The sequence below is a fragment of the Leptonychotes weddellii genome, chromosome 13, assembly GCF_054177405.1.
Source record: "Leptonychotes weddellii isolate Sample4059 chromosome 13, ASM5417740v2, whole genome shotgun sequence".
NCBI classification, from domain to species: Eukaryota; Metazoa; Chordata; class Mammalia; order Carnivora; family Phocidae; genus Leptonychotes; species Leptonychotes weddellii.
The window spans coordinates 66966235-66977139 of record NC_138381.1 but is presented as its reverse complement, the minus strand read 5'-3'; the positions used below and the strand labels follow the sequence as shown (position 1 = coordinate 66977139).

At 38.2% G+C, this 10905-nt stretch overlaps 1 protein-coding gene and 1 long non-coding RNA gene across 2 annotated transcripts in view; both read right to left on the bottom strand.

The window, feature by feature from the left end:
* Positions 1-1649, bottom strand: part of LOC145716839 (uncharacterized) — a 6268-nt gene extending 4619 nt beyond the window's left edge. The window contains exon 1 of the long non-coding RNA XR_014139771.1: positions 206-1649. This is a non-coding gene — a long non-coding RNA (uncharacterized LOC145716839). The remainder of the gene's footprint in view (positions 1-205) is intronic.
* The window catches only part of SPPL3 (signal peptide peptidase like 3), a 134925-nt gene that overhangs the window by 43132 nt on the left and 80888 nt on the right, over positions 1-10905 (bottom strand). The window contains exon 2 of the mRNA XM_006737782.3: positions 3375-3452. Within this exon, the coding sequence (XP_006737845.1) occupies positions 3375-3452 (78 nt within the window). The remainder of the gene's footprint in view (positions 1-3374; positions 3453-10905) is intronic.

Sequence of the window (10905 nt, the reverse complement as noted above, 5' to 3'; positions counted from 1 at the left end):
CGCCTGGGTGGCTCAGTTGGTTAAGCGACTGCCTTCGGCTCAGGTCATGATCCTGGAGTCCCTGGATCGAGTCCCGCATCAGGCTCCCTGCTCGGCAGGGAGCCTGCTTCTGCCTCTGACCCTCCCCCCTCTCATGTGCTCTCTCTCTCTCATTCTCTCTGTCTCAAATAAATAAATAAAATCTTTAAAAAAAAAAAAAAAAGACTTGCACGACTGGATTTCAACAGTTATTATAAAAGCTACGGCAATCAAGACACTGTGGTACTGTCCTAGGAGAGACATATAGACCAAAGAACAGAAATCAGCATCCAGTGATAAACCCTTACATTTATGGTCAACTGTGTTTTCACAGTGGCGCCGAGGCAATTCAGTGGGGTAACAGATAGACTTTTCAATAAATGGTGTGGGGACAACTGGACAGCCATGTTCATAAGATGAATTTACATTTTACTTCATGCCACACAGAAAAACTAACTCACAATGAATTATGGACTTAAATGAAAGCAATAAAACTAGAAAAATTTTTAAAGAAAACATGAGAAACTCTTTGTGCCCATGAATTAGGAAACAATTTTTCACCAAAAACATGATATAAAAAGTTGGTAAGGTGGACTTTATCAAAATTTAAGACGCTTACACTATGAAAGACAGTATTAAGAAGATATAAAGGCAGAGACTGGGAGAAGACATTTGTAAGTCCTATGACTAGGAGAGAACTTGTATCTAGAATATTTAAAGAAATGTTACAACTCAGTATAACAAAAGCAACCCAATTTATAAATGGCCAAAGATCTGATAGACATTTCACCAAAGAAGAAAAACATATGGCCAATAAGCACATGAAAAGATGGCTCAACATCTTTTCAACATTCTAATCTGCGTTATTAGGGAAAAGCAATTAAAGCCAAAATGAGGTATCATTTCACATCCTAGTACTAAAATGGCTGTAATAAAAGAACAATAACGTGCGCTTAAAAAAAGCTCCAGCCTGCTATGGTTTGAACTGTATAATTAAAAATGGTTAAAAATAGTAAATTTTATATTTTATCACAATAAAAAATTTTTTTACAGTCCTAATACTTAAAAAAAGATAGTAGTGAACAAAGTAGGAAAAAACAAAAATGATCTTCCCACAAAGAAAAGCCCAGCTTTAGATGGTATCACTGGTGAGTTCTATCATATACATAAAGAAGAAATAACACAATTTTGAATAATCTTTTCCAGGAAACAGAAGAAAACACTTCCAGACTTATTCAGTGAGGTCAATTTAAATGCCTTAAAGTATAAAAGACATAATGTACTGGACCAGAAGTATTAAGAACTGGGTTCCAATCCAGAGTTTGTTAGCAAAGTAATCTTTGTCAAGTTACTTCATCTTTTTGGGCTTCAGTTCCTCCATTTGTAATATAAGACAGCTGACTAGAGAAATCCTTTTCATCTGTATAATTCTACATTTATTACATAAAATTTTGTTTAAAATTTGCCCAGTCATATAATTGATATAACCTTTCTGGAAAACAATATGGCCATATGTATGTAGTAAGAGCCAATTCACACTCTCTGACAAAGTTTTTCAACTTCTAGATACTTGTCTTAAGGAAATAATTTAACCAGCCAAAGAACACATAAAAAGATGGTCACTTTAGGGGCGCCTGGGTGGCTCAGTCGTTAAGCATCTGCCTTCGGCTCCGGTCATGATCCCAAGGTCCTGGGATCGAGCCCCGCATCGGGCTCCCTGCTCAGCAGGAAGCCTGCTTCTCCCTCTCCCACTCCCCCTGCTTGTGTTCCTTCTCTTGCTTTGTCTCTCTCTGTCAAATAAATAAATAAATTCTTTAAAAAAAAAAAAAAAGATGGTCACTTTAACAATCCACATGTCCAATAATAGTGGAGTAAGACAGTAACACAAAGAAATATCAAATTACTAAAAATTAGTATGAAGATTATGGAAAACATTTTTTGCTAGGTAAAAACAATCAGAATATAAATGATTTACATATGAAAATGTACACGGTATATAAATTATACACCAAACAAAAAGTCATTTCTACTAATGAAAGTAGTATCAGAATTCTGAGTCTAAAAGATTGTTTTTAACCAATTTTTTTTTTTAAAGATTTTATTTATTTATTTGAGAGAGAGAGAGACAGAGAGAGAGCATGAGACGGGGGAGGGTCGGGAGGGTCAGAGGGAGAAGCAGACTCCCTGCTGAGCAGGGAGCCCGATGCGGGACTCGATCCAGGGACTCCAGGATCATGACCTGAGCCGAAGGCAGTCGCTTAACCAACTGAGCCAACTCAGGTGCCCTAAAAGATTGTTTTTAATTACAAAGTAGTTTTTGAAATGTTGATACACTATATATTCAAAGAGAAAAAAATCAAAAACTTGTCCAAAGTATAGATATAAAATATCAAGATTATGTTGATAAGGTTCTAAATTGCTCTAGTTTGATTAATGCTTCCTAAGAGTGGTTCTGAACCTAGGGCTCTCAGTAGAAATCTCAATGATTAAAACTTTCATCAGCTGATACCGGAATTATCAGTAGTATTTTACCTGTTCTACCCAGCGATGAGATAAAGCCTAGAGGTCTGATTTTATCAAATACTCATTCAAGTACAGCTATAAAACTGGGCAGTTCAAAATCCTTACACCTGATTACTTCATTTATCACTGCCAACCCCTTTCAAGTTCTCTATTTAAAATTTCTCAGGCAGCCTTCATTTGTAAATATATAATCCACAAAACATCTGAGTTATACAACCACTAAAGTTCCTCTCTCTCAAATAAGGAGGGAAAAGAAGAAGCAAGCACCTAGCTTCTGGATTTTCCTTTGTATTCCATTCCTATGGCTGCCTGGTAGGACAGGGATTTCAAGAGGATCCAGTCTCAGCATTGCCAAGTTCAGTAGAGAGAATACTTGGTGAATGATCTTGGGCACAATCCTAGTAATAGTAGGTTGAACTGTATGAAATCATTTCTATAGGTCAAAAGAGTAGACCATCGGTAACTGCATATGGCTCAACCAATGTCAATGCCTCTATATTAAGGAAAACTTTCTGTCCCCTTTCAAACTCTGTAGAATCACTGTCAAGGATTCTCTCCTTGATCTTTTCAATGAATACACTTATGTGAGTCATTATTTCCAGAACCAGAATTAAAGCAATTTTAAATTTTAATTTTTAAGCATTTTTTACACGTTTGCATTAAAATGAAGTATTTTAACAGCAGCCAACCAAAGAATAAGTATCAGAATTATTCCACTCTAACTCAATTCTTGTTAGTCATGTTTCTCTTCACAGAGCAGTAAGTTTTCACACTTTCAGAGCAATGCTTCTTCCACCTCCAACTGAAATCCATACATATTGAGAGAAACTCACCTGAAACTACCATAGACTATAAGTAGAATGGAAATCAGAAATGTAGACACTTGACTGGAATCCACCAGGGAATAGGCCCTAGAGAAATAAGAGGGGAAAAAAATTAGATCACATGCCACAAGTCCTCATGGAGTTTACAGTCTGGTGGAGTTTCATTATTGTTTTTAAGTTAAAAAAAAGAAAAGTGTAAATTAGCACGAACAAAACAGCATAATTAAAATGAGATCTGCTTGTTTAATATAAAGAATACATGTGTAGGTTCACAGCTATTATTAGTTAACACACTCAGGATGTTAAATGATATCAATGTAAAAATCCCACCTCTCTATACCACATATGCCTACAACATCCACTCCCAATTTAAGAAGTACCAAAATATCTACCATCACTGTGCCAAAGATAAAAAGTCTCAGTGATTAAACTGTTATCAGTTTACATTTGAACTGTCAATAGTATTTTACTGCTTTTCCTCAGTGATGAGATGAAACCTGTATCTCTCTCCTGAATTCCATTTCCATTTTTATAATTGCCCACTGGTTCTCCCCATCTGGGTGTCCTACAGGAGTTTTTCCAAGACAACAACAAGGTCCAAAATTAAAGTCAGTATTCTTCCCTTCATATCTGATCCTCTCAAGGAATGGAATCACGATTCCCTCAGTTCAAAGCTAGAAGTCGGCTGTATCCTTGACATCCCCCCTTCTCTTACTTCACACATGTAACAACAGTCAGCAAGTCCTGCAACTGCCACATCCCCAACTACCCCACTTCTCTGAATCCTACTGGCAATTCTTTAGCTCCCTTCTATAGCTTGACCAACAGAAATCTTGTGTGTAAGTCTGTCTCCAGGAGTTAACCCTTCATACTAATCATTCTTGTTAGGGATTTTCCTAAAACAAACTTCATTTTTTCATTCAGCAAATATTTAATGATGCCTCTGTGCCAGGCACTCTGCTAGCAACTGGGGATACAATAACAAACAAGACTGTCTTGGACCCTCACTGAATGTTCTAAAGGAATAAGAAAAGTAAACTCCACTCTTTCCAAAGGAATGAAAACAAAAAGTTAACACAAGCAAGTGAATATAATCATGGAAATGTTGTAAAGGGGAGAGAGACAAGTACAAGGTCCTCTGAGAATATATAATAGGTGGATCCTATGGAAGAACTGGGCAAAGATGGGGGGCTTTCCTTAGGGGAATAGATGAATGAGTGAGATACACGACACAATAATGGACTTGGTGATTGTTTACGGGAGCTAAGAAAGCATTCCCAGCTTTCTGCTGAGCAGCTGGTGGATGCTGTATCATTAAGCAAAAAAGGCAACATATGGAAGCAGATTCCTTGTATGTTGGGTTTTGGACTGTTGAGGAGACAGGTGGATATGTTTGTCTAGAGCCCAGAAGCAGCTCTAAGCCAAAGATATATATTGGGAGCTCATCACCTTCAACATGGTAATTGAAACCATAGGTGTGCGTGAGACTGCCGAGGAGTAATGAGAAGAGGACCTGGGAGGAAAGCCTGAGAAACGTCTAAAATATAAAGGCCAGGGAGAAGGAGAAGCTGCAAAACACACAGACACACCCCCCAAAATGAAAGAGAAAGAGGAAGAAAACCCAGGATAGCAGGGTGTGATGAGAGTGTTTCATAGAGGCAGCAGGATCAGATGGGTGCCTGAATTTATTTATTTTTATTTTTTTCTTATTCATGAGAGACAGAGCGAGAGAGAAAGGCAGAGGGAGAAGCAGGCTCCCAAGGAGCAGGGAGCCCGATGCGGAACTCGATCCCAGGACCCCGAGATCATGACCTGAGCCGAAGGCAGACGCTTAACCATCTGAGCCACCCAGGTGCCCGGGTGCCTGAATTTAAACCCTTGCTCTACCATTTACAAGTAGTTACTCAACCTAAGTTCAGCTCCTTCACCTATAAAATGTGAATAATGGCACCTACCTTAAATAGATATTAAACAATCAAATGAGGGGTGACTGGGTGGCTCAGTTGGTTAAACGTCTGCCTTCGGCTCAGGTCATGATCCCAGGGTCCTGGGATCGAGCCTCACATCAGGCTCCCTGCTCCACGGGGAGCATGCTTCTCCTTCTCCCTCTGCCCCTCCCCCTGCTTGTGCTCCCTCTCTGTCAAATAAATAAAATCTTTTTTAAAAAATCAAATGAGACAATTCCTATAATGAGCTGAACACAGTAAGTATTCACTTAATAATCATTCATTGTTAGTATTAGGAGGGAGAGGTCATCTGTGCTGAAGTCTGCAGAGATAACAAGTAAGATAAAAACCGGTGTCCATTGGATTGATTTACCATGTAAGTCACCGGTGACCGTAGCAAGAACACTTTAAGGTGTGGTAGTGACGGGGGTCAGGTTGGAACTGGCTGAGAATCAGTATTAGGCAAATGGATACTGACATCTTTTTCAAAGGCACGAGGAAGGGAACAGCAGTGGGAGGGGAATGTAAGGAGAAGAAAAAAATTTGTTTTAAAGATTTACTTATTTGAGAGAGAGAAAGACTGCATGCACGTGCAGGGGGCGGGAGGGGCAGAGGGAAAGAGAGTCTTAAGCAGACTCTGTGCTGAGCGTGGAGCCCCATTTGGGGCTCGATCCCACGACACCGAGACCACAACCTGAGCAAAACCAAGAGTTTTGGCTTAACCGACTGAGCCACCAAGGCTCCCTGGGTCTGAATTTTTTTTTTTTTTTTAAGACAGGAGATATTCAACCTTTTGTGTATGCTGAGTGGAATTTATCCCAGTGAGGAGGGAAAGACTAGTGAATACAGAGGAGAAGTTTCCTTTATCTTTCTAAAAAATAGGACATACAGTGAAATTTCATGGTAAGATACTGTGATCTGTAGTGTCATTTTTTTGATCTTCAGTTTTTAGAGGCACATACTGAAGTAACTCTGGGTGAAACGACAGGATTTAAGGTTTGCTTTAAAATGTCCCGGGGGAAAAAAAAAGGCAGAGGATAGATTTTTTTAAAGGCAAAATTATTTTTAATTATTGAAGCTAGAATGATAGGTAGATGGGAATTCATTATAAAGCTGACCCTTGAACAACCCAGGGGTCAGGGATGCTGACCCACCTTCACAGTCGAAAATCCATGTACAACTTTTGACTCCCCAGATACTTAACTATTAACTACTGTTGACCAAAAGCCTTACCAATAACATCAACAGTTGACTAATATAAATTTTGTATGTTATATTACATATTGTACTCTTTTAATAAAGCTAGAGAAAAGAAAACGTTAAGAAAATCATAAGGAAAGTACATTTACAGCCCTGTAGTGTATTTATCGGAAAAAAAAAAAAAAAGAATCCATGTATAAGTGGACCTATGCAGTTCAAACCCGTTATTCAAGAGTCAATTACACTCTTCTACTTTTGTGTATTTTGAAAACTTCCACAATAAAAAGTTAAAAAAGAAAAAAAAACCTTTTTCACAGTTAACGTGAAAATTGGTAAGACAGTTAAGAGTGTGAGAGGCAGATGAATACAGGAACGTCTGTTCTGGGTCATGAGTTCTGAACCACAGCATCCCACTGAACCACCCCTTCCTAAAATTTCACTCAGCAGAGGGAATGGAGATGCAGGAGACAGGACAGCCACCCTAGCCTCTCTGCTAGCCTGTGTTCAGCAATGCAGCTGTGGCGGGCCAACGTGTCCTCTTCTAGACAGACAACCAGACGACGTAGACAGGGCTTACCCACCACAAGACTACATTTTGTATATTAGGAAAACTTATTCAATTTCTCTTTATTTTAGAATTATGTTTCTTGCTTCAACATAATCACTTTTGTACATATCTCTTCTTAAAATTCTGAAAACAAATGACATCTGTTTAGACATCATATAATCATATGGTACAAAAATCAAAACTATGTGTATCAAAAGGTGCACACCAGGAAGTCTCACTCCCATCTAGTTTCCCAAATCCTCTTTAGATAACCACTTTTATTAGTTTCTTGTAGAGCCTTTTAGAATATATAATATACACATATTATTTCTCACCATTTCTTATACAAAAGGTAGGACGACTCTGTACTCCCCCTACCCTCCTTTTACAATATAGCCTAGAGATCTTCCTATATAATCAATATGTGCAGATTCTCTCTTCTTTATTTTCTTTAAGCTGTATAGTATTCTATTGTGTGGATACACTGAAAAACACAGGGTGGTTTTGTTTTTTTTTTAAACAAATCCCTTTTAGATGGACACAGTGGTTGTTTCCAAAAATTCTCTTAACTGCACTTCTACAAAAAAAGCCGTGTAAATTACACCTGCAATGCACACATGAAATGACACCTCTGTGTAGAACAAAGGTCATAAAAGTGAGACTGCAGGATCACAGAGGAAATACACATGCAATTTGATAGATACTGCCAAACCGCCCTCCAGAGGAATCATTTTGCATTCTCACCAGCAACTATTAGGGTTCCTCTTTCCAAAGCCTTGCCAACAGTGAGTGTCATCTAATTTTGGAATTTTTACCAATGTGACACATGAAAATTGGTATCTCAATATGGCTTTCATTTGCATTTATTTTCTGATGTAATTAAAAATTTTTAAATTGATTAAAAGTGAGCTTAAGCAGCTTTTCACATGATTAAAGGCTAGTAGGCATTTTTTAAAAAATTTAAATTTTTTTTCCAGATTCCAGGGTTATAAAAAACAAAGGCAGACTTTTTTTTTTTCTTTTTAAAGATTTTACTTATTTATTTGACAGAGAGAGACACAGCGAGAGAGGGAACACAAGCAGGGGGGAGTGGGAGAGGGAGAAGCAGGCTTTCCGCCGAGCAGGGAGCCCGATGCGGGGCTCGATCCCAGCACCTGAGATCATGACCGGAGCCGAAGGCAGACACTTAATGACGGAACCACCCAGGTGCCCCCCCTTTTTTTTTTTTTTCTAAAGGATCTTTTCTTTTGCTGGTGTTTTACTTGGATTGGATGCCTTGGCTTTTTTGTACCCTTTGTATTCTTTTTTTTTTTTTTTTTTAAGATTTTATTTATTTATTTGAGAGAGAGAGAGAGAGCACATGAGAGGGGGGAGGGTCAGAGGGAGAAGCAGACTCCCCGCCAAGCAGGGAGCCCGATGCGGGACTCGATCCTGGGACTCCAGGATCATGACCTGAGCCGAAGGCAGCCGCTTAACCGACTGAGCCACCCAGGCGCCCGTACCCTTTGTATTCTGAAGCCTATTGTCATTACCTAAAAGGTAGATTAGAGTCTAAACTTCCCAAACTCAGTATCTTAAGATCTCATACTATTGTTTATTCCTTTTGCTGCATCTCTCAAATTAGTGGAGACTCCAGAGACTCATCACTTAAGACTTCTAGATGTCTGGGGCTGAACTGTTACTAAACCAGCTCTTTGTCTTCCACAGATCCTCTGGGCTATGCTCTTGTCTCTGTGGCTGCCCATCTTGTAGTCACTGACTTTCTTCAGTCTTTTTCAAGGCAAGGGTTTGACCATGTGCAAAATGCCTTCTAAAGAGGCTGACCAGGGCTACCAGCCAATAAACATGTTACCCACTGCAGAACTAAATGCATAGTTTCAGAAAATGGTTTCTTTTAAACAGTTTTATTTTTCCAATCTATACAAGAAAATTTGGTGAAAGCTGACTCCTGATATATCCATGGTATTTTATAATTTATAACATTTAAAAAAGTTATTACATTGCAAACTGTACCAAGTATCACATAATTAGAAGTTATGGGTTCTTTGAAATGTCATATATTTTCAACTCAAACTACCATTACTGAAGTTTTACAAAAAGCTTTTTAACACAAAGAATTTATTATACAGAAATGGTTTAAAATTAATTTTAGCCAATTTGCATTTTAAAAACAGTACTGATTTTCTTTTAAAAAATTACAAAAATGGGGCGCCTGGGTGGCTCAGTCAGTTGAGCGTGCGACTCTTGATTTCAGCTCAGTCATGATCTCAGGGTTGTGAGATTGAGCCCCACACTGGGCTCCGTGCTGAACTCGGAGTCTGCTTGTCCCTCTCCCTCTGCTCCACCCCCCTGCTCACGTGTGCACTCTTTCTCTCAAATAAAAATATTTTTTAAAAATTACAAAAATAATTCATGTTTATTGTAACAATCCAAATAACAGGTTAAGAAGCAAAAGTACAACTGCCTCCTCCCTCCCCCTTCTCTGCACTCCTATTCCCTAGGAGTAGACACTGTTTACAATTTGGTGTGTGCATCCTTCTATATAAATTGCAGAATGCATACACAGCCATAAAAACAGACACACACATATTCTATAACTTACTCTTTTTGAAAACTCAACTACATACCAAGAGGTATTCTTTTCTATTTCCTTACCTTATTGGCCTTTGAGTATAAAATTAAGACACAGAAAACCTGACAATATAGAAAGCATTCTTCTTTTTCTTTTCTTTGAGAGAAATCTTCTAGGTTCAAAGAATACAACTTTTAACCACATACACACTATCTAAAAATTCTTATTTCTGAGGTATTAACAACGGCAGGATCTCCCAATGCTTCACACTTTTTCATCTCACTTTACTTTCTAAAATTAGGAGGGTAGACTGTTGTTTCTAACCTCAACAGAAACAAATGGATGCCTATGTCTGTGTTGCTCTTTTTCGTCAATTTAAGATTTAGTGAAGACAGGAACACTTCTATTGCCCTTTTTTCAAAGGCAAACTATGGAATCCCACAGGTAAAGATAACATCCATATCCTGACACTGAACAGTCAAATCTCCTGTGAAAAACATGAGGAAGCACTGCATCTTGTGCTCTGGCAGATGCGCTCTAACAACTCCTGTCAGGCCTAGAGGCTATCAAAAACATTGATATTATACGTAATATTACATTTCAAATGTGTATAGAAATCATTTTTGGAAAATAACATCTGCTTACAAAATGTAAACATGCTAGCACATTTTGTCACAGACACTGAACATGTTAGAACATTCTGCTATCCTAAACAACTTGACGAAGTTTTTCTTTTTTCACATTTACCAGAAAACCTTCTGCCACTTACATTCTCTAAGTTTAGGGACTTAGTCGCATAGATGCATTATGTTTTATGAATCACTTATGTTTACTTCACTAGAAGTTGCCTGTATCAAGTTTAAGTAGCAATATGTACACTTTACTATTAAGTCTTCAAAAATCCCTGAGGACAGAAGGAACTATTTAGCTGATGATAAGCCTAGGATGTAGTTAAAAACACAAGTTCTCCCCCTCACACCAGCTGTCTTAGCCAACAGTCTGCTGGGTCATGTTGTATCTTAATCAATACAAATAGATAATTACAAAAATAGCAAAAGTAAAGATCAAATGGAACATACACTCAAATATCGAACTGCACTGTCCAATATATATATAGCAGCCACTAGCACTAAAACGGCCATTAGCCACTAGCCACATGTGGTTTAAATTTAATTAAAAATTTGGTTCACTGGTTATACTAGTTGAATTTCAAGTGTCCAACAGCTGGTGGCTACTGTATTGAATGGCCAGATAAAGAATATTTCCTCAAAGCAG